Raw genomic sequence first — 24639 nt, forward strand, 5'->3', positions numbered from 1 at the left:
TCCCTCCTCACAAGCTAGTCATGCAGAAAGAAAGTGGGTTCTCAGAAGCTAATGCCTTCAGGCATCTCTTTAAGGGGTGGTGCCTTGAAGACGGGGGGCAGGGGCTGTGGGCTTAGGGCTGCAGAGAGCAAGGCCATAAAGCCCCAAGTCCTGGCCCACCGTTCTAAGGTCTGTCCCTAGGAAAGGCAATCAGGAAGGGTTTGGAGACAGAATAGCCAAGAAAGGGGAAACCAACAGTAAACTGAGATGTGAAGAGAACCACAGCCAGAGCCCGGGTGGAAGGAAGGCTTGTCCGGCTGGTTCCCGCTGAGGCTGTGGATTCGGGACAGCAGGCCGGCCTCGGTGTGTCCTTATCCTACAGCTCGCTGTGTGTCAGACGCCAGGGACCTGTGTGAAGACAGACAGCCAACAGGAAGGTTAGGCAGGAAGGAAGACAACATTTTAATAGGACCACACTAGGGCTAAAAAGGGCACGGCCCTAGACGTCCCCCCGCGTGTCGCGGGTAACCCTTGGCCATCGTGGAGTGTGCTGCGGGGACTGAGTGCTCAGGGGGTGCAGGGAAATACGGGCTGCACCAAAACACAGGGGGTTCTGCGGAGCCTCCACTCAGCCCCGCTACTGTCCTGATCCCAGAGGGGATCTAACAGGGGATCTTGCGATGCTCAGATCCAGGACTGTGAGGTGGCTCTGAGACCATGGTAGAAACCCACCCCCTGGGGTGCCTGGGTAGCTCAGTGGGTTAAAGCCTCTGCCTTCGGCTCAGGTCATGATCCCAGGGTCCTGGGATCGAGCCCCGCATCGGGCTCTCTGCTCAGCAGGGAGCCTGCTTCCTCCTCTCTCTGTCTCTGCCTGCCTCTCTGCCTACTTGTCTGTCAAATAAGTAAATAAAATCTTAAAAAAAAAAAAAAAGAAAAGAAACCCACCCCCTTTCGTGTCACAGTTCCATAAACCGCTGCGCCGGGAATCACAAGAGAGCCAGCTGAGTGGCCCGTGGCGCAGGCGCGCCCAAGCCACAAGCTCCCCTCATCTCTAGCAGCTATGCCTTCCCTCCTCAGGCCTCTTCCCACTCAGGATCCAGCCAGGGAGGGAGGGTCTTCAGATCAGGTCTAACACAGCCTCTGAGGCTCAAAGCGCCTGGCACATCAGGAAAAGGACAAGGCCTGAAGGATGAGAGCAAGAAATCTGGGAGTCGGAACACATCAGACGACCAGAGGCCTTTGGGAAAGTGATCCCTGAAACCTGAGGCCGTAGGGCCTCTATCCCTGAAGAACTCGGTTGGCTCTCACTTGTCCATGGCTATAGACGTGCCTCTAATTCCTCATCACCATAATCCCACAGGCTGACTTCCGCTGGAGAAACCCTAAGGACAGTGGGAGAAGGGCCGGAAACCACTCGAAGTCCCTGTCCTTCCTCTTGGGTCAACAGCATTGTAATCAGCCAGAGAGGGGCCCCGGAGTTCTTCCAAGGCCGCCAGCTTGGTGGTGACATTTCTAGCTGAAGGATGTGGCGCTTGCCAGCTCCTTTGATCCTTTAATAAATTCATCTCTGGATGAATCAAAAATCTCTCATTTGATCTTGACTTTTCTGGTGAGTCATGCAGAAACTTTCTTTTCCTACTTCTGATGACAAGAGCACACAGTTAAACTCACTCAAAGGATTCACTCTAAAAAGCAAAAACATTAACAGGTGACAGCCCATGAGGAAGCACTGCAGAACACCAGGTAAATTTTAATTGGGGGGTTTTCACCCATCAGCTAACAAAATGGAAAAGAGTGACATAAATTCCTGTGTTGGAAGAAATGTCTTAAAGTCAAGTAACTGGGAAGAGTGCAGTTTGTGGCTATGAACAGAATGTTAAGAACAGGTTTGAAATATGGATTTTAGCTTGGATCCCAGCAGTAGGACAAACAGGACTCTCCCATTTTATGACGTCTATACTGCTTTCACGATGACAGATGTGTCACACGCCCTTCACATGGCCTTTGACGCAGTGGCAATGTATTGATGATGTCATGGAATGTCAGAGATGCTTGCAGAACCTTAAACTCATTGCAAAGCAATCTAAAATTCAAGGCCAGGGGTGCCTGGGTGGCTCAGTTGTTGAGCCTCTGCCTTCGGCTCAGATCGTGATCCTGAGATCCTGGGACTGAGCTCCGCACCGGGCTCCCTGCTCATTAAGGATCCTGCCTCTCCCTCTCCCTCTACTTGTGTTCCCTCTCTCACTGTCTGTCAAATAGATAGATAAAATCTTTAAAAAATAAAAATAAAATAAAATTCAAGGCCAAAGAAGCAAATCACTTCTAAAAATTCCCACCCAGAGCTGAACATATATGATCATTTTGTAAAGTCACATTAAAAAAAAATCTAAAAGATAATATCGTTATTACAGACATTTATTCACATCTTAAAGTATTACCTCAAACACATTCTCATCCAGCTAGAAGTAGGTTTATAGAACTTGGAGCAGATTAATCAGCAATTTGGGAGAACTCAAATATATCATTCAAGATCTACAAGGTAAACATTATCACTGTGGTTTTACTTAGAAATGGGATGGGTCAGAACAGTCTGTGCCAAATAAATTAAAAATTTCAAAATAGGGGCACCTGGGTGGCTCAGTGGGTTAAAGCCTCTGCCTTCTGCTCGGGTCATGATCTCAGGGTCCTGGGACTGAGCCCCGCATCGGGCTCTCTGCTCCACGGGGAGCCTGCTTCCCCCCGCCCCTCTCTCTACCTGCCTCTCTGCGTACCTGTGATCTCTGTCTGTCAAATAAATAAAATCTTTTAAAAAAAAATTTTCAAAATAACCTGCTTCAAGGTAATCGTGTTGATCCATGATTGTTGGTCCATGATGTTAAAGTATTTCCAGACTGAGATCAATGCAGAACACCAACCTGGCTAATGAACCAATTCTAGATTTCCTCATATATATATGTATATATATATACATATATATATGATATATGTACACACACACACACACACACACACACATATATATATCTCCCTTCATTTTTAAATATATCTGAATTTTTTTAAGATAAGACAAAAAGTCTTCCAGCACCACGTGGTGTCATATGTGGGGACTTGCACTGTAATACTCCACGTCACCAAAGAGAACAGTCTGCAGTAGCACATCCCATCGGTTCACATAGTTTACAGGTAAAATCTCATTTCATCTGACATCAAAATTACCACACGGGAGGAAGATGTTCCTGATTGGCTGAAAGCCCAAGAGAGTTAAACAACGGAGAAAGCACCGGGAGGGGTGGAACTAGGACCTGTAATGGTAGGGGCTGCTATGGGGGGCTCCTTTGGGAATTCACTCCAGGAGATTAAAGGCTCTGGGCTGTGGATGCACAGGTTTGGGTTTTACGGGGTCCTGGCAGCATCCTGGCTGGGGAGAGGCATGGCAGGTGTCACGGAAAGGTGGGCTGGCCCCGGTGGCCAGTTGTACTTACCTAGCGAGGGAGGGAGCCTTCTTCCTAACCGTTACATTTGCTTTATACTGCTTTGGCAAGAACGCATCTGGAACAATGCATACAGTTTGGGTCCCCACCTTTCAAAAGAGACATCAAGGGGTTAGGAAGTACTCAGCAGAAGAACACAGAAGGAAGTCAGACATCACAGAATGACAGGAGCGCCCTCATCACCCTGGATCCGGGAGGGCCAACGGGGCAGCCAAGCAGCCAAAGCGATCTTCTCAAATTTTAACTTTTTTTTTTTCTTCCTAATCCAGTCTTGAATCTGCACCATGACAATGTGGAAATGAGAATAACTTGACATCTCCCTTTCAGATGGACGCGAGAATTCTAATAGTTTTTGCAACCCCACGCAAACAAGTCAGTTTTACACCAATACTGATGGATCTCAAAGTCCTACACACCAAAGTTTTGTTAAGTATTAGAATAACACTGAAGGCTCTCTCCTAATTCATCTAGGTACTCTTAAAATGTCCTTTGGGCACCAACCATTTATAGGCCCAAAACACTTAGTGGTACTTCCTTTGAAATCAATAGTTGCTGTCTTTTTTTTTTTTTTTTAAGATTTATTTATTTGAGAGAAAGAGAGCAGGGGGGAGGGGGAGAGGGAAAGTTCCAAGTGGACTCCATGCTAAGCACAGAGCCCGAGATGGACTCAAATCTCTTGACCCTGAGATCACGACCTGAGCCGAAACCAACAGTCAGTCGCTCAAGTAGTGAGCCCTCCAGGGGCCCTGTTCTGTCTTTGATTAAGCAAATTCTCAACAGGCTACACCTACCTGCTCAAAGCCTGGGCTGGGTTAAGACCAAGGAACAGTAAAAACCACCTCCACCCTAGCCACAGGGCCCTCCAGTGGCTAAAGAGGTCAGTGTCAGCCCTACTGTCTCAGGTCTGTCTCCCCTGCCATGCTCAGGGGTAGCCCTTGGAGACACCAAAAATGAGATCACAATGAACCCTACAAAGAAACCACTGACCCAGCCAAGCTTATCCATGCGTGAGGTCCCTGACTGGGGAGAATGCCGAGGACAGTAGTTTCTAGGCTGTGGTTTAAGCAGCTGGAAATGCAGGTAGTGGCTATCTCTGCCTTACTGATCAGTTATGTGCCCACAGGGCATCTGTGGAGGGCTGTTTCCCGGGGAGATCAACTGTAGTGCAGTTTCCGGGCAGTTTAACCCATGATAAACTGAGGCTTTGCAGTAAAATACAGTAGAAACCCCAAATTTGTCGGGCGCCTGGGGGGCTCAGTGGGTTAAAGCCTCTGCCTTCGACTCAGGTCATGATCCCAGGGTTCTGGGATCGAGCCCCACATCGGGCTCTCTGCTCAGCAGGGAGTCTGCTTCCTCCTCTCTCTCTCTGCCTACTTGTGATCTCTGTCAAATAAAATAAATAAAATCTTAAAAAAAAAAAAAAAGAAACCCCAAATTTGTCAAAGCTGGCAGTAAAGGAACAGAGAAACAATGAAACTTACTAATGGTTTTAAAAATCTTTTAAATTTTTCTGTAATACTTGATGTTAAACTGGGCAAAATCAATTAATTAAATGATTAAGTAGTACTTGAAATTTGAGAATGTTTTTAAAGGGGACCTTAAATATTTTCAAGGACTTCGAGGGTTAGCAGAGCTGGAACATCATTGGATCAGATTTCATTAAAAAGTATGTGCTGCATTTTTTTCCCCTTACTCACCAGCATCACTTTTACCATGAGTAACCATAAGTGAGGTAGATTTACACTCATAAAAGAAGAAAACTAAGGAAGGAAAAAATGATTTGCATGAGTATATTGAAGTATGGAAGAACCAGTGAAAAGGATGATGGGGGAGCAAATGGGAGAAATATAAAGGACAAGGAAGAAAACAGAATTAAATGACGGATGTCAATGTTAACAGAAGAAACTATATCCATGTATTTCCCTGAAAGATACAGAAGATAATCAAAGCCAGAAATTTCAAAGAATGCCACCAGGTGGCACCATGAGCTTAAAAAGAACTTGGTAGAAGACTGCAACCCTTGAAGGGGAAGGGAGGGGTTGTCGATACCTATGGAGGGGCAGCAATATTAAAAAAGACACTCTAGCAAAATAGGCATATGTATATAAAAGGAAGTTTCATTAACCCGATAAAAAGCATGAGCTAAAACTCTAGAGCAAACACGTAGCAGCAAATGTTAGAAATGTTAGCATTCCTCTTAAATCAGAAATGAGATGCCACTTATGTACAACTTTGTACTGAAAATTTCAGTCAAGTCAGCTCAGTAAGATAAGACTAAGAAATCCACATTATAGGAATTGAGAAGACAGATTGAGAACTGACATTATTGGCAGGTGGCCATTTCTATAGAAAGCCCCCAAAACTTCACAAATTATTAGAAACAATAAGAACTAAGCAAAGTTCCTGAATATAGGGACAGCAAACAAAAATCCATTTTATTTCTGTATACCACCCACAAATAGTTTTAAAATGTAACTTTTAGAAGATGGTAAAAATGAATGTGCTTAGTAATAAAGCCAAAAGATATGTAGGATCTGAGGGCAAAAATGTACACTTTGCTGAAAGGCATTAAGGAAGATATCAATAAATGGAGAACTAGAGACAAGAACTAGAACAAGTTCCTAAGGATAGTTAATATCTTAATAACTTCTCCCTGAATGAATCTAATTAATATCAATTATTATTAATACATTTCCAAACAAAAGGTTTTTCCCCCCCGTATAATTTAAATTTTTTTTAATTTAAAATTTATTTATTTTAGGGACAGAGAGAGTGCTCAGTAGGGAGCGGCAGAAGGAGAGGGAGGGAGAGTCTTAAGCAGACTCTGTGCTTAGCACTGAGCCTAAGTCAGGGCTCTAACTCATGACCTGGGATCAGGACCTGAGCAGAAACCACAAGTTGGACACTTAACCAAACTCGCCACCCAGGTGCTCCCAATTTAAATGATTTCTAAAATTAATGTGGTACAAGGGGTGTCTGGTTGGCTTGGTAGAGCATGTGATTCTGGATCTCAGGGTTGTTAGTTCCAGCCCCATGTGGTGTGTAGAGACGACTTAAAATACAGTAAAATTTATGTAGTAGAACAAAGGCCCAAAACTAGTCAGGAGTTTATTATTAAAACAAGGTAGAGAAAAAAAGAAAGCTTTACAGGATAGTATGACTTGTTATAAAGCTACGGCTAAAATTAAGAGAGAACGGTATTGACCCCTGGAACAGAACACAGACTGTATGTGTGTATCCTTGATGTAGGGAAGAAGTGGTGATGCGTCAGTGGGAGAGAAATGGACTATCCAAGCATTAAGGCAACTGGTCATCTAGCTAGAAAAAAAAAAAAATGAATCCATACTTCATACCATACAAAAAGTTATTTCTAGCTGGACTAAAGACCCAAGTGTAAAAATAACCAAACATTTAGAGGAAATTTAAAAACTCAAAATTTTTAGAAAAAAATGCAGAATACCTTCATGACCTCAAGGAAAGGAAGAATTTCTTAAACAAGATACACACACACAAAAAAACCTGCCAGAAAATCATAAGAAAAAAGATTTGTAACGTAAGCTACACTAAAATTTAAAATTTTATCGATCAAAACATCATAAAAAAGTGAAAAGATGAGTTACAACTTGGAAGGAGATAACTGTAAAACATTTGTCAAATGATTAATAACCAAAATATAAAGAAATTCTTTGAAGCAATTAGACCAAGATCAAGAAGGTAATAGAAAACAAGCATAAAAAAAAAAAAAAGGTCATTTCAAGGAAGAGGAGACGTGAAAGGCCCATAAATATGAGAAAAAAACCCTCTCAATTATATTAGTAATCAAGAACATGCAAACTATAAACACATTATGATACCATTTTAAACCCATCAAATGGGCACAAGTTTAAAAACTATGAAGTATTCATGAAAGAAATTGAGAAGACACAAAGAAATGGAAAAGCGTTCCATGCTCATGGATTGGAAGAACAAATATTGTGGAAATGTCTATGCTACCTAAAGCAATCTACACATTTAATGCAATCCCTATCAAAGTACCATCCTTTTTTTTTTCAAATAAATACAAGTAATCCTAAAATTTATATACAACCAGAAAAGACCCCGAATAGCCAGAGGAATGTTAAAAAAGAAAGCCAAAATTGGTGGCATCACAATTCCACACTTCAAGCTCTATTACAAAGCTGTCATCGTCAAGACAGTATGGTACTGGCACAAAAACAGACACATAGATCAATGGAACAGAATAGAGAGCCCAGAAATAGACCCTCAACTCGATGGTCAACTCATCTTCGACAAAGCAGGAAGGAATGTCCAATGGAAAAAAGACAGTCTCTTCAACAAATGAGGTTGGGAAAATTGGACAGCCACATGCAGAAGAATGAAACTGGACCATTTACTTATACCACACACAAAAATAGACTCCAAATGGATGAAAGACCACAGTGTGAGACAGGAATCCATCAAAATACTTGAGGAGAATACAGGCAGCAACTTCTTTGACCTCAGCCTCTCGGACTTCTTCCTAGACACATCGCCAAAGGCAAGGGAAGCAAGGGCAAAAATGAACTATTGGGACTTCATCAAGATCTAAAGCTTTTGCACAGCAAAGGAAACAGTCAACAAAACCAAAAGACAGAATGGGAGAAGATATTCAAAAAGGACATAACAGATAAAGGGCTAGTATCCAAAATCTAGAAAGAACTTATCCAACTTAACACCCAAAGAACAAATAATCCAATCAAGAAATGGGCAGAAGACATGAACAGACATTTCTGCAAAGAAGACATCCAGATGGCCAACAGACACATGAAAAAGTGCCAAACATCACTCGGCATCAGGAAAATACAAATCAAAACTACAGAGAGATACCACCTCATACTGGTCAGAATGGCTAAAATTAACAAGTCAAGAAACGACAGATGTTGGTTAAGATGTAGAGAAAGGGGAACCCTTCTACACCGTTGGTGGGAATGCAAGCTGGTACAGCCACTCTGGAAAACAGTATGGAGGTTCCTCAAAATGTTGAAAATAGAACTACCCTATGACCCCGCAATTGCGCTACTGGGTATTTACCCTAAAGATACAAATGTAGTGATCCAAAGGGGCACGTGCACCTGAATGTTTATAGCAGCAATGTCTGCAATAGCCAAACTATGGAAAGAACCTAGATGTCCATCAACAGATGAATAGATAAAGAAGATGTGGTATATATATACAATGGATACTATGCAGCCATCAAAAGAAATGAAATCTTGCCATTTGCAACCACGTGGGTGGAACTAGAAGGTATTATGCTGAGCGAAATAAGTCAATCAGAGAAAGACAATTATCATACGATCTCCCTGATATGAGGAATTTAAGCGGCAGAGTGAGGCATTTGGGGAGCAGGGAGGGAAAAAATGAAACCCGGACAGAGACAAACCATGTAAGAGACTCTTAATCTCACAAAACAAACTGAGGGTTGCTGGGGGGCGTGTGTGGAGGGTGGTTGGGTTATGGACGTTGGGGAGGGTATGTGCTATGGTGAGTGCTGTGAAGTGTGTAAGCCTGACGATTCACAGACCTGTAACCCCTGGGGTAAATAATACATTGTATGTTAATAAAAATAATTTTAAAAAATTCTAGTACTATCACATGTAGCAAAGATGTGAATGTATCTTTACTTTAAAAAATAATTTGATGGCTACAGAGTCAAGTTGAAAATGGGTGTACCCTGTAACTGAATAATTCCCCTGCCTAGGTCTCAGGCTCACATTCCCAAGATATATGTACAAAAATATGGCTGTACTGTTTGAAAATAAAAAATACTAGAAACAGATGTCCCTCATCAGGGGAATGGATAAATGGCAGTACATTCATAAAGTAAACACAATCACACAGTGCCAATGAGCCATGGCTATAGTCATCCAAACGGATGTGTTTGTCCGTGTGGTGAAACTACATGAAGCTCGTATTCACGCAAACCTAGGCATCACATAAACCAGACATCACATCACTTGTGGATACAAACAGTGTAAAACCGGCAAGGCTGATGTGATAGAGAAGGGCTACAGAATGTCAAAGTTACTGGCAATGTACTATTTTTACAACTGATACATGAGGGGCACCTAGGTGGCTCAATCCGTTAACCATTTGACTCTTGATTTCGGCTCAGGTCATGATCTCAGGGTGGTGAGATGAAGCCCTGCATCAGGCTCTGCACTGGGTGTGGAGTCTGTTTAAGATTCCCTCTCTCCGGGCTGCCTGGGGGGCTCATTGGGTTAAGCCTCTGCCTTCAGCTCGGGTCATGATCTCAGGGTCCTGGGATCGAGTCCCGCATCGGGCTCTCTGCTAGGCAGGGAGAGCCTGCTTCCTCCTCTCTCTCTCTGCCTACTTGTGATCTCTCTGTCAAATAAATAAAAATCTTAAAAAAAAAAAAAAGATTCCCTCTTTCTCCTCCTGTCCCTCCCCCACGTAAAAAAAAACAAAAAACAAAACCCGACACATGAGTATCTATTTTATATATACACAGACCCTTGAACAACAGGGGTTTGAACTGTGCAGGTCTACTTACAGGAGGAGTTTTTTTATAGTCTAGTATTGTAAATGTATTTTCCTTATGATGTTTCTTCTTTCTAGCTGATTTTACTGCAAGAACACAGTATATAATATACATAACATATAAAATATGTGTTAAATGACGGTTTTTGGTAAGGCTTCCTCTCAACAGTTGACTCTTAGTAGTTAAGTTTGGGGGAGTCAGAAGTTACACATGGATTTTCAGCTGAGCAGTGTGTGGGCACCCTGAGCCCCCATGTAGTACAGGGGTCAACTGTATAATATTATAAAAGAAACATGTGTTAATACTTTAATAATATATATGAGAATATACACATGCACACACACATATAAACATATGCGTGTGTGTGTGTGTGTGTATTTCTCCTAGGCATATTTCTTTCCCTAACACTGGGATAAAACATTCTCTAGTTTTTAAGTGTTCAAAAAAGTCAGAGATCAAAAAAGGAAAAATACTACAACAGATAGGGAAGTTATAGATTTGTATACACACACACACACACACACACACACATATATATATATATTTTTTTTTAAAGACTTTATTAATTTGACACAGAGAGAGAGAGAGAGAGAGAAAGAGCACAAGCAGGGGAAGCAGCAGAGGGGGAGGGAGAAGCAGGCTCCCCGCTAAGCAGGGAGCTTGATATGGGGCTTGATCCCAGGACCCTGAGATCATGACCTGAGCCAAAGGCAGACACTTAACTGACTGAGCCATCCAGGCACCTCATCAGTCATCTTTGTTAAACCATTCCAGTTTTGAAGGTCTCAGAGAAACCATCTAGGTGGAAAAGTCAATAGTTACTCTAAGGACACTGAGTAAAAGCAACCACGTTATTCCCAGTGTTGGACGTTCTCAGCTCTGAAGTCAGTTCTTCTCATGAATGGTCCCAGCACAGCAGCATCAGCTTCACCTGCTAAAAATGCAAGTTCCTGGGCCCCATGTGGACTCACTGACTCAAAAACTTGGGGGGGGGGGAGCCTGCAATCAGCATTTTAAACAAACACTCCAGGTGAGATGTATGCTAGTGAGAGCCACTGCTGAAAGTTTTTCAAATGTGTAAAAAACAAAAACAACAAAACCCTTTTCACTCTAGCAAAATAAGACCTCTCTGTGATCAAACAAAATTCTAGAACAGCCAGGAAAACCATACCACGGGCCTTTGCAGAACATGACTGATTTTCAAATCCTTTCATTTCAGGGGTCATCAAACCATGGCTCATGGGCCCAATTCAACCCTCCACCCACCCCCATTTTGGAAGAAACCATGATTTTAACACATTTTTTAAATCAAAAGAATATTTCACAATACATAAAAATTAAATGAAATTCAGATTACGGTGTCCATACATAAAGTTCTTTCTTAAAAATATTTTTATTTATTTGAGGGAGAGAGGGAGAGAGAGTGCATACATGCAGGGGGAGGGGCAGATGGGGAGGGAGAGGGACAAGCAGACTCCACGCTGAGCACAGAGCCCCATAGGAGCTCAATCTCAGGACCCTGCGGTCATGACCTCAAGGAAATCAACAGTTTTAAGCTCAACAGACTAAACCACCTAGGCATGCCATACATAAAGTTTTTTCCAAAGGCAGCCTTGCTCATTCACTTACACATGCCTATATATAGCACCTTTTCACAATAGCAGAGATGTGTCACTGATAGAAACTATTTGGCTGGGTGGCTCACATGGCTGTGTCTGTCTTTGGCTCAGGTCATGATCTCAGGGTCCTGCGATCAAATCCCTCATGGGGCTCCTTGCTCAGTGGAGGGTTTGCTTCTCCTTTCCCCTCTGCCTGGCCCTCCCCCTCCTTGTGCTCTTTCTCTCTCTCTCCCCCCGACAAATGAATAAAATCTTAAAAAAAAAAGGGGGGGGCACCTGGGTGGCTCAGTGGGTTAAAGCCTCTGCCTTCAGCTCAGGTCATGATCCCAGAGTCCTGGGATCGAGCCCCACATCAGGCTCTCTGCTCAGCAGGGAGCCTGTTTCCCCCTCTCTGCCTACTTGTGATCTCTCTCTCTGTCAAATAAATAAAAAATATCTAAAAAAAAAATAAGAAAATTTTGGCACATAAAGTCAAGACTGTTTAGTATCTGGACCGATACAGAGAGAGTTTGCCAACTTCTACTTTTATTTGATAACTAGAATCTACCAATCTGAAAACAAAATATAGGCAATCACAGTGATTTCTTTTAAAAATGCAATTTTCATTTTTAATTCTGCAGGCAAAAATCTAGCAGCTCAAAGAATCATAAGGAAATTTAAATCAGATCCACTTTTATCTATAAAGTACATCAAATAACCCACATTGAGCATCTGGAAATTGTTACTAATGATGCTCCTTCCTCTCTTCAAATATTCTAGTAAGTGACAAAGAAGCGACTGGTAAATTTTAATGAAACACTCTCTCAGGCCCCATTCTGAAAGCTACTTTAGAAACCCGTCCAGCAGACCTTCACTCAGGTGGCGAACTTTGCCTGTAAGCCTGTCTTGAATGCTGCTCATGGCTTGCATTTCTCGGGCTTTCCACCGCAGCCACCTTCCCCTCTTCCTCGGACGACTCTCCTGGCAAGAGCCTTCTTCCCTCTGATCCCCAACCTCTTGAATGTCTTCCAGGCTGAGTTCAGCTCTTATCACTCAGGACCTGCTCACTGGGATCCTGAAACTTTTATTCAACGCCCAGCGTGTGGCTGAAGCCTATTCTATCCACATTCATCTTCACTTCTCTGATTCACTTGTCTCTGAATGTCTGAGGTCCCTTGAGTACAGACAGATCCTTCTTTTGATTTCCAAGGCTTTAACACTCAATACAAAGAAAAGGATGCCTTCTCACCCCCACAAGAGTAAAACATGTAGTTCAGCTTTAAGTGATATTCACCTTATCTTGAAAATGGGAGCACCAAACTCTTGGCAGGTTGGTGTTAGTAGCCCACACGGAACAGCTGAATAAATAAGTCTGGTCTTCAACTTTGTGGGGTTTGATCTTCAGGTCACTGTTTCTCTGTATTCAACTTCGCATTTAAAGCACTTCTTTGGCCTTTAAATTAATGGACACATCCTCTTTGAGCCATGCAGACAAGAATATCCACCAAGGGGCAGTGTCACATAAACCTCCCTCTCTTGGTGTTTTATAGTTACAAGGATCGGAACCTCCAAAGAAAACCAGACACAAACGCAGACCATGGCAGTGCGGTTGTGTTTAGGCAGCTGACTCGACTGTGCAATGGAGTCACGTACCTACCTTCAAGGACACCTGGGACATTTAGGACATCTTTGTGTGCATGAGGGAAAGTCTCCTTTCCTCCAGGCAGATGTGACCCTGTGTGGCTCCAGGGTACATGCTAGTTGAGTTGTGTGCACCCTGAATTTACACCTGCACTTGTGCCCTGGCTCCTCTCCAGCTTCATCTCACACAACACTCTCCTCTGGGTTCACTGAGCTCTGGACATAGACTGCCCTCCAACAAGTCAAGCCCTTTCTTCCAAGTCAAGCCCTTTCTTGCCTCTTGTCTTCACACACACAAAAAATTTTTTTTCTGAAATTTTTGATAGCTGACATGTAAAACTTAGGAAATTTCACATAAAAATTATATTTCAACTTAATTATCTCAAGCATTATTCTTTGAATGTTCTTTTTTAAAAAGCTGTTTTCTGGCTTATCTTGGAAAACCAGAAGGTACAGCAACAGTGGGCCTCCTGCATCTGAGATGCGGCGGAGCTCCTTAGAGCAGATTTCTGGTGACGCACCAGCCCCACAAGGCCCAGGGCACTGCTCTGATCCCTCCCATGTTGGCATTCGCCACCCCGATGTAAATAAAAGGGAGAAGCTGGCCTTCTCTTCTTTCAGGGGGCAACTTACATGCCACCTCCTACAGAGGCTTTTTCTGACTTTCCTAACCCCAGTTATCCTCATATTTTCCCCAACACAGTCGCTTGGTTTTTTCATAGTGTTGATACAAATTTGCAGCTTTTATAGGTCAAAGATGGTTGGATACTGGCAATTTCACAATTCAGTCTAATTCACAAACTTTTAATTACTCAGCCTGTGTTTCCTGTATTTCTATAGGAAGTAAGTCTGTTAGGATAAGGATCTGGTCTTACTGACTCTTACATTCTCAATGACCGATATGTATACTGTAACTCACTGGTAGTAGGTACTAAAATATCTGGGTGAATAAATGCAAGGACTCTTCCCACCAAAAGTTCCTTAGCAGCTCCAGAACATACACAAAATCCCGAGGTCTCTAAAATTAGCCCAAGTTCGAAGTGGACTTTTATAATCCACACCCCAGGGCAGTCCTACCACTACTCAGCAATGCCCCCTACTGGGTTCTAGAGCTGGCTTTGGTCCCGGACTTCAGCATCTGCCCACAGCGAACACCCCTAGCTCTAGCATTAGAAATGATTTGGAAGGTGGGACTTTCCCTGGAGAGAGCATTGAGACCACCACCGGACATCCACTGAGATGTTCCTTCAGCCTTAAAAGGAAGCGGGAAGGGGTTGGGGAATGGTGCTTGTTCCTGAGGTAACTGCTGGCCATCTCCGCAGCCTCCACAGGCTTGCAGACGTCCCCAGCAGGCTGGCTGCTGCCCAGATGTTTGTACGTGTTCTCCTGTTTACTTGTCTCTTTGTCACGCTGTTTCTTAACTCTTCTGTTTCCTTCTCCAGACTATGAATTTTTGAAAGTATCTGTGAATCCGCAAGCTTCTTCAAGTATTTAACAAACATTTAACGTAGGTTCAATCATTCAAGTGCCACACGGAGCATCCCCAGAAGGCAGACATGGAGACAGACGTTCATTTGCCAGACATCATCTCATGGACTTGAGCAGGGGTGTCGGGTGGGGTCCTTATCGGTGTCAGCGTCAGATGTCTGGAGGTGATGGAGGACACTGCCAGGAAGAGCATTTTCCTGCATATGCAGAAGTTTGTGGGAATAAGTTCCAGAAGACACTGTACCGGGAAGTGAAAAAAGAAAACAACTCTAATTGCAGGGCAAGTCCTCTTTTCAATTACTTTCCTGTTGCAAAACCATTGTCCACTTGAAATGCTGCAACAGACGTTTTTTTCTAGGACACCAGCAGCCACACACATCCCTGTCGTGGAGGGGCTGTGTGGCGCTCTTCTGGGGCCATCCCCCGCTTCCTGCTTCGGCGTGTGAATGCCTTACTCTCATCAAGGTTCTGTACGAAACGCGGTCCCTCTCCTTACACTCTACCTTGGCAGATTTCACTGGACATTCCATCCGCGTTCCGCACTGCAGCTGTCCAAAAAGAAACGTCAGGGGCACACACGTGACTGCTTCCCCTCATGATTTTCTAGGTTGCCCGACACCACTTTCCGAATCTCGAACTTCGTGCTTCTCGACTGTAAACGGACAATTCCACCACACTCACTCCTGCTGTGCCTTCGTGTATTTGTGTAGGGAGTTCCTTCTGTCCGGAGAGTCTTCCTGTCTTTGTCCCCCTGATTAGGAATAACCCGATTCTTAACGACTTGGCTCAGGGATCGTCTCTTGCCCGGAGCCCTCCTGCAGGATGAGGGCCTTTCCTCCGGAGCTCCCACACTGTGCCCTGTTCACTCAGCAGCAACACAGAGCACTGGCCCGTGCCAGTCACGGCTCTGGGCCCGGAGGCCAGAGTGCTGCACCGCATGCCTGCCTTCGGGGAGCTCAAGTTCCATGGGAGAAGGCTGGCAATAAATGCTGCAGACATTTTAGTGATGTGAAAATGCTACACATTCAGCAGAAACCAGACTTTGTGAAAATGTGAGTTCTGTAGGCTAGCGATATGCGGCACCAGACCTCCCCGTCAGCCACACCATCCCGAAGGTCACCAACCCATACACGGACGACTGTTCTGTACCCAACTATTCTGTCTCTGCCTTGTGTGGCATTCAGCCAATTACATGAGTCAACACTGGACTATCACGTAGGCTTTGTGTTACACAATTTTGCCTGACTGCAGGCTCCTGTAAGAGTTCTGAGTCTGTCTGACGTCAGCCCGGGGAAGCTAGGATGTTGGGCAAGTTAGGTGTATTAAATACATTTTCCACTTAGGGTATTTTCAACTTACAAAAGGCTTATCAGATGTAACCCCATATAAGTTGAGCACGATCCACATACAAACATAAACATATAGTACGCTAGATGGTAAGTGCTATAGAGAAAGATAATGGAAAGACGTGTGTAGGAAATACTGGGAAAGATGCAATTTTAAATAAAGTGGTAAGGGAAGGCCACAGTGAGGGGACATTTAAGCAAAAATCCTGGAGTTCACCTGGAAGTGAATTAAATAAATATCTGGGGGGTGGGAAGGCATATCAAGCTGAGGTAATAAGAGCCCTGAGGTAGTTTAAAGATTAAGAAGGCAGCCAGTAGACTTCTATTTATGAGGAGAGGAAATCAATGAGGTCCAAAAGCAACAAGGGACCGGATCTTGGGCTCTGGACGCCACTGAGAAGATTACGGCCTTTACTCTGAAATGGAAAGCCCCGAGAATTTTGAGCAGTAGTAGTAGGGTCTGACTTGCCTTTTAAGGCTGCTGTCTTAAAAATAAATGTAGACTAGCAAGATAGGAATCAAGAAAACCCATCAGAAGGCTCTAGCAACAACCCACGCAACCCTGGAGTAGGAATCGAGGGCCAGCTGGGGATGATGCACAGAATGGTCATATTCTGGACACATTATGCACTTTGAAGCTTGGGCCAACAGGTTTGTGGTTGGGTTGGATGCGGGTGTGAGAAAAAAAGAAGAGTAATAGATACGGTCAAGGTTTGGGCCTGATTCACTGAAAGAATGGACTTGCCCTCCACTGACTGGGAAAAGGACAGAGGCAGGAGCAAGCAGAATGTAGCAGGAAGAGCCATGGAAAATGGTGACCACTATGGACTTCTGGGCCTTCCCGAGAAATCAGCCTAGAATTCAGTGTGAGTCTCCTGGAAAAAGGGGGAGAAAGGGAGACCACAAGCCATGAAGATCAAGTTTCTTCTATCTCATTAACATGAAATATCATTAGCACTTTTGAACATCTAGGCTGCATGCCCCACATGTCCCAATTATTTGTGGCCCAAGAAAATCATTTAAGAACTAGGTCAAAGTTTAAAGGCACAAGAGCAATATTTGATCTAAAAAGAAAGTTCTGAAATCAAAGTACATTTTCTTAACTTCAGAAAGACCACATTAGCACACTGAATTAAGAGAAGACGCACAAACACTGTAGCTTAGAAGTGTTTCTGAACAGGTTCAAAAAACCACTAAGTTGACCTACGTCAACTTAAAACTGGAAAAAAAAAAAAAACTTGCAGAATCAAATTGCTTTGTAATACTTTTTCTATTATTGTTTGGTGTCCTCGTAAAGTACCTTAGATCACTAAGTGTTTTACAACGACCTGAGCTTGTCGTTGCTGTTTTAATAGAAGCAGGCAAAAGCAGACTCAAACCCCTGAGGATATGGTGGCAATCAAAGGAAATAAAGAACCAAAAAGCCACCAACATACATTTAGAAAACCCTACCCTACTGTTTTTTAAGTAACATTTTCTGACTACAGAATTTGAAGAAGTCAGAGAAGTTTTAGTTATTGGCAGATCTTTCTCGCTTGGACCCCCAAAAGTGAAATGTTAAAACCATTATAGCTGGGTCACCTACCTTTGAAGTAAACCTAATACACAGAAATTCAATTAAGGGAGAGGAGAAATGTCTATTTTCCTATTAAAGGTGCTTCCATAAGCACATATTACTATTTAAATTTGTTAAATGTCAAAAGTATACCCACATTTAAATAAAACATAATCTCGTATAATTTTGGAATACCTAAAATACACAAAAGATATTGTGTCAACTTACCTCATGCCCTAGACTGTAACACAATTTCTTGGAATAAAACACAAGCAGTATTTGTGCAAGAATACGTGACAATATTGTTTACCACAGCAAAGGGTTGGTAAAAACAAGAAATGTTCCCCAGCAGTGATGGAGCAGCTGTACAATGAAATGCTACAGGATTTTTGGACGATAGGTGATGATTTCCAAAACACACTGTGCAGTGAGAAGTGCACAACCATGCGTCCAGAAGGCTTGGGTGAACATGAGCCACAGTAAGTCCGTATGACACACACTCTTGGATACAGGTCATCTCCAACAGGAGGTACGGGTGGAAACAATAGTGACCTCTGGGAGGAGCTGGAAATCAGTGGATGGAGAAAGAAGGCTTTTTTGAGTGCTATCCTAGTCTAGGTATTGACTTGTTCCATGTTTCAGAGATCACTTATTTTTTTTTTAAATTCTAGTGATTTAACGTTTTAAAATACGGCTTTAGCCACAGTAGCTAAACAGCACCTAAAGTGCAGAGTACGCTTAGAATTTAGAATTCGGCAACTTCAACACATGATAAACTAACACTGGAAGCCAATGAAATACACAGTTTTCCTAAAAACACTTGTAATTTAATACCTACTTTCCTAGTGATTTTTTTTTAAGATTTTATTTATTTATTTGAGAGAGAATGAGAGAGAGAGAGAGCACACATGAGATGGGGGAGGGTCAGAGGGAGAAGCAGACTCCCCACTGAGCTGGGAGCCTGATGAGGGACTAGATCCTGGGACTCCAGGATCATGACCTGAGCCGGGGAGGCAGTAGCTTAACCAACTGAGCCACCCAGCACCCTCTAGTTTTGTTTTTTTTTTTTTAAACAATTTTCTTTAAGCATGGTGAAAAGTTTGTTTGTTTTTAATAGAATAGGAAGGAATTGACAATAACTGGGCCACGTTAGTGTTTAAAAGTCTCCAAAGAAAAATTACCAAAAAATCTTGAAATACCTGTTTTCTGGGGGCACCTGTGTGGCTCAGTTGGTTGAGCAGCTGCCTTCGGCTCAGATCATGATCCTGGAGTCCCGGGATGGGGTCCTACGTTGGGCTCCCTGCTCAGTGGGGGGTCTGCTTCTCCCTCTGATCCTCCCCCCGCCATACTCTCTCAAATAAATAAAATCTTTTTAAAAAAACCCGTTTTCTGATGCTTTGTTATAAGCCATTGTCATTATAAATTTACAAAACTCAACACAATTAACAAGGGTTTCAGAAGAAAACCCTACCTGTACTGCTGAGGGAATATATATCCTAATATTTACTTAAGGTTAAAAAAAAAAAAGGTTTTGTAGTAAAAACTGTTCAACTTAATAGCAAGTTAAAACCAATAGAATGAAAACGTTAATATTAAATTATGTGTCAATACTGGGTATCCTAATATAAACCATTATTAATAAGGTTGCTTATATTAAATAAACTGTTGTAAGAAAACCAGACACATTTACGTTGGATATTAAGGACTATGCAACTTCTCAGTGGCAGAGAACCCAGTTAAAAAATCTAAAATATTAGCTAGTCTGCCCTGGTGATGAATTTATAAACGTCACTGCTCCCCAAGCTGCTGTCATTTTATAAATGAAGAAAACACTTCCCGGCCAGATCACTCAAGTCAGTATTATGCTTATTTGCTAATTAGCACCTAGTAAGCAACCTCTAACTTAACTCCCAATTAACTTCCAACATTTTATTGCACCTTTACTTCTGCTATTTACTACTTGACTTTCTACATCTCAGTTTGGGTCCATGGCTCAACTCCGTGACTTGACTACCAACTCCGTAAATCTTAAAAAAACAAAACTCCACAACAGAGTCAAAGGGCCTCAGCCATCCCCCTAACTGTTCTTTCAGCAATTGCTCTGCAAATCCCTGGCAGAATGAATGCACAAGTACATATGTAATAGTCTTATCACTTTATGGAAAAAGCCATTCCTCCTTGTCTCCAACGCAGCATTCCCTTCGTAACACCACTAAACTGAAAGCCTTTTAAATTTCTCATGTCTAAAGCCTACAGCACAACGGCTCAAAAATAAAGGTGGGAGAGAATATTTTCTTACCTGAAAGCACCAGACCAGTAATCTAGAAGATACATTCACTTCCAGTTCTAACGCTTGAGAACACCCCAAAAATGTTAACGCCAGTATTCCCCCTAAAGATGCAAAACTACTTTTCCAATGAATACATTTTCTATACACTTTGATGCAGAGCCTCTAATACAGTCTATGTCTCCCAACTTCATTATAACATCCTTAAAGCATCAGTTTATACTGGAATATAATGTGGCCCAGCATAAGTATACAGATGATTAGGTTCTGGGTTCTCATTCTATGGTTTATTATAAACACTGTTTGATACCACATTTGCAAATACTATTTAGAAAGTAAACAGACCTTTGAATTATTTCCTTTTGCATACACTGAAATATTTTATGTCTTCTGAAAGTACTTTTATTTTCTTTTTTAAAGATTTTATTTATTTATTTGTCAGAGAGAGAGCAAACGAGCATAGGCAGACAGAGTGGCAGGCAGAGACAGAGACAGAAGCAGGTTCCCTGCTGAGCAAGGAGCCCCATGTGGGACTCGATCCCAGGACGCCAGGATCATGACCCGAGCCGAAGGCAGCCGCTTAACCAACTGAGCCACCCAGGCATCCCTGAAAGTACTTTTAAAACACAAATTAAGGGGCACCTGGGTGGCTCAGTTGGTTAAGCATCTGCCTTCAACTCGGGTCATGGTCCCAGGGTCCTGGGATCAAGCCCCGCATCGAGCTCCCTGCTCTTCGGGAGACCTGCTTCTCCCTCTCCCATTCCCCCTGCTGTGTTTCCTCTCTCGCTGTCTCTTTCTCTGTAAAATAAATGAATAAATAAAATCTTTTAAATAAATAAATAAATTAAAGAAATAAAATAAAACACAAATGAAAAAGTTGTAATATTCTACATTCAAGCTACAATGGTAAGGTATTGTATCTTACAGTTAGTGGAAAAGAAAACCATCCACTTGCAACTTAGATTACCAAAAGATTGTACTTCCTTACGTTCAAAAACTTTTATGGCCTAAAAATTAAGAAGTAAAGTATATTAGGGGAAAACAAAAAGGAAGAAAAACCCTAACGTATTATTTGGGCATAAACAGATGAATCAAATCCTACCTCTAGCAAAAGCCACACAGATGAAGCATAATCAAATCTTAACTTTTAAATCCTCAACTTTTAGAGCGCTTGGGTAGCTCAGTTGGTTAAATGTATGCCCTCAGCTTAGGTCATGATCCCAGGGTCCTGGGATCAAGTCCCACATCAGGCTCCCTGCTCAGTGGGGAGTCTGTTTCTCCCTCTGCCTGCCACTCCCCCTGCTTGTGCCCTCTTTCTCTCTTGGGCAAATAAAAGCAAAAAAAAAAGGAAAAAGGGGGGGATAAAAATCTCAACTTTTAAAAACCTACAGAAATTTCCAAAGTAAGTTGTTCAAAGCTGTCACAGCCAGTGAATAATTTCATATGTATATTCTGAAATAATCAACAGACAATCTGAGTTGTTTGGTAAGTAATTTAACCCCTTCATAATGATCTGAAAGAACTATTTTTCTAACCCCTTAAAACCTATTTAAAAAAATCCTCTTTCTTCCAGTCACTACATCATCAGGACCAATGGGAAGCAGAAATGACATTGATGCAATGACTGCTGTAAACACACTCTGCATTAATAGTTTTCCCTTTTTTTTTTTTAAGACTTTATTTATTTGAGAGAGAGTAAAACAGAGAGAATGAGCCAGAGGAGAAGCAGAGGGAGAGGGAGAAGCTGAGGAGGGAGCCCGATGTAGGGCTCGATCCCAGGACTCTTGAGATCATGACCTGAGCCGAAGGTAGACGATTAACTGTCTGAATTACACAGGTGCACCTGCATTAAGAGTTTTCAACTATAAACAAGTATTAGTGATTCAAAATACATGGATATTAACCTTGGTCAGGCACTACATCAAAGTGTCTAAATCAGATTCCAGAGAAATATGCTGCAAGGACCATCTACTTCAGAACTCTGTAACTGCTAATAAAAACTGGAGTACAGGGGCACCTGGGTGGCCCAGTAAGTAAAGCGTCTGACTCTTGGTTTTGGTTCAGGTGGTGATCACGGGATTATGAGATTAAGCCCAGAGGAGAGTCTGCTTAAGACTCTCCCTTTCCCTCTGCACCCCCAACCACCGCACTCTCTCTGTAAAATAAGAAGTAAATCTTAAAAAACAAAACAAAACAAAACAAAACTGGGAGAGTGTAAGACCTGGTATTAGCACTCAGAATCCAATCCATTTGTTCTTGAATGCCTTTCAATTCTGATTCTCTTTTTGTGCCACTGTAGAAACTCTCCGAAAGGTCACAGATAAAAGAATGAAAACAGAGGTCTCAACTGTCCCCAAAGAGATCATGTGGAAAATAAGCAGAAGAAAAAATATTAACTACACATAGCAAATATGAGAGAAAATTACATCTAGATATTTCCTTTAAATTCTCTGAAGGCAGTAATACAATTCTTTACCATCACCACAGCCTTTCTTCAGGCTAATTACTGGATATGAAGTTCTTTATTAAGCTTTCCTCACATTTCCACACTCTCTAGTATTATATCTTACTCAGTGGCATAAATTCTCCTCTGGAGCAAAGTTTAATTATGGTTCCCTTAGTAACTATGTTCCCAAAAAGCACCAGATGTCTTCAAATCAAACTAAACCACCTCAGCACAGGAGTCAAGGCTCCATAAACTCCTGGCCTAGCCCACCCTGACCTCACCATCCTGCCGTCCGCGCACAGTGAAATCACATTTCCTATCCCAGTCAAGACAGCCCACTCTTTATAGACTATAACCACTGTACAAAATCATTCTCTGCTTTACATCTTTTCAGGAATATTTTTGTCAAAAAACGTTTTTCTCCTTAAAAAACATGAACACTAAAGGCACAACAAAAGAAAACATATGTTAACTTCATTAAAATTACAAGCTTTTGTGCAACAAAGAAAACACTATCAATAATGTGAAAAAACAACCCACAGAATGGAAGAAAATACTTGCAACTCCTCTATCTGGCAAGGAATTATTTACAACTCATTATCTGACACGGGATTAATATCCAGAATACATAAGAACTCCTATGACTCATGAACACCAAAAAAAAAAAAAACCAAAAACAAAACCCAAAAACCCCCCTCAATTTTAAAGTAGACAAAACATGAATAAACGCTTCCACAAAGAAAGTATATATCTGGTGAATGAGAACATGAAAAGATGTTCAGTATCAGAGAACTACATCAAAGGGAAATGATCAAAACTGCAAGGAGATACCACTTCACCCATTAGGATGGCCATTCTCCAAAACAAACAAACAAATAAACAAAAAAACAAAAAATAAAAATTGTTGGTGAGGATGTGGAGAAACTGAACCCTTACGCATTTGCTGATGGGACTGTAAAATGGTGCAGTTGCTACACAGATAACATGGCAATTCCTCAAAAAATTAAATATAAGATGATCATGATTCAGCAATTCTACTTCTGAATATGTACCCAAAGAACTAAAAACAGGGGCTAGAACAGATATTTGTGTACCAATGTACACAGCAGCACTGTTCACAAGTTAAATGTGGACACAATCTAAATGTCCACTGACTGATAGATTTTTTAAAAAACGTGGCATACACACACACACACACACACACACACACACACACACACTGGGATATTAACCAGCCTTCGGAAAGAGTGAAATTCTGATACATGTAACATGGATTAACCCTGAAAACGTTATGCTAAGTGAAGGACGTCAGACACAAAAGGACAAACGTTGTGAGTAACTAAAGCAGTCACATTCAGAGGACAGAAAGTACGAAGTGGCAGTAACCAGGGACTAGGAAGATGGAGGGATGGAATGAGTGTTTGGAGTGTACAGATTGTTTGGCATGATGAAAAAGTTCTGGAGATGAACAGCTGGCGACAGCTGTATAACATGAATGTAGTTAATGTCACTGAACAGTACATACTTGAAAACAGCTAAAATGGTAAATTTTATGTTATATATATTTTAACAACTAAAAAAATGAAGATTCAACTGAAAACTGACTCCATGAAATTCTCAACATTTAACACAAATATTAAGAATTACTATGCTTGACTGGTTTGTCAGTAGGATATAAAATGAGTTTTACTACAAAGAAAAACTTTTGCAATTAGGTACTTTTTAAAAGATATCTTTAAATACGGTGTTTAAAATTCGACCTATGCAATAAAAATTAAGTAACTTATCAGAGAATAAGCAAACTTGAAAAACTTGACTCTGCATTCTTATTCTCACCCTTATTAATTTCTTCTACTGACCTTCTTTATGCTATAGTTTCTTTCATCATACAACTGTATCTTTTATCCAAAACAGCTAAAATTTTAAAGTAAACAATGACATAAATGGAGTGATAGTACAGGATTCCAGTGCTAGACTTGAATTACACAGACTTTTCAGTTTAAACCAAAAGAAAGGGAGGGAGGAGGTATTGCCTTCTAAGTCTAAAATACACATGCATTTCTAGGTCTAACACATAAGTTAAGACATTTTAACTTGAAAAAAAAATTAAAAGGGTTATCATAGCATATGTTGTAACACAACAAAGAATTCCACATAATAAATCCACATTTTATCAAAAGAAATTTTTCCAAGGACCATCACCTAAATCTCAGAGATTCTGATGCTGTATTATCAGTAGGAAGACAGACATTGGCTCTTTAGATTCGGTC

At 41.8% G+C, this 24639-nt stretch overlaps 1 protein-coding gene across 1 annotated transcript in view; it reads right to left on the reverse strand.

The window, feature by feature from the left end:
• Positions 1 to 235: 235 nt before the first annotated feature.
• The window catches only part of RDX (radixin), a 72514-nt gene continuing 48110 nt past the window's right edge, over positions 236 to 24639 (reverse strand). Inside the window, exons 14-15 of the mRNA XM_032838364.1 lie at positions 3462 to 3559; positions 236 to 387 (exon numbers count right to left, since the gene is read on the reverse strand). Of these exons, the coding sequence (XP_032694255.1) occupies positions 3493 to 3559 (67 nt within the window). The 3' untranslated portion in view covers positions 236 to 387; positions 3462 to 3492. The remainder of the gene's footprint in view (positions 388 to 3461; positions 3560 to 24639) is intronic.

The sequence above is a fragment of the Lontra canadensis genome, unplaced genomic scaffold (genome assembly GCF_010015895.1).
Source record: "Lontra canadensis isolate GAN:19392208 unplaced genomic scaffold, GSC_riverotter_1.0 scaffold104, whole genome shotgun sequence".
Lineage (NCBI taxonomy): Eukaryota > Metazoa > Chordata > Mammalia > Carnivora > Mustelidae > Lontra > Lontra canadensis.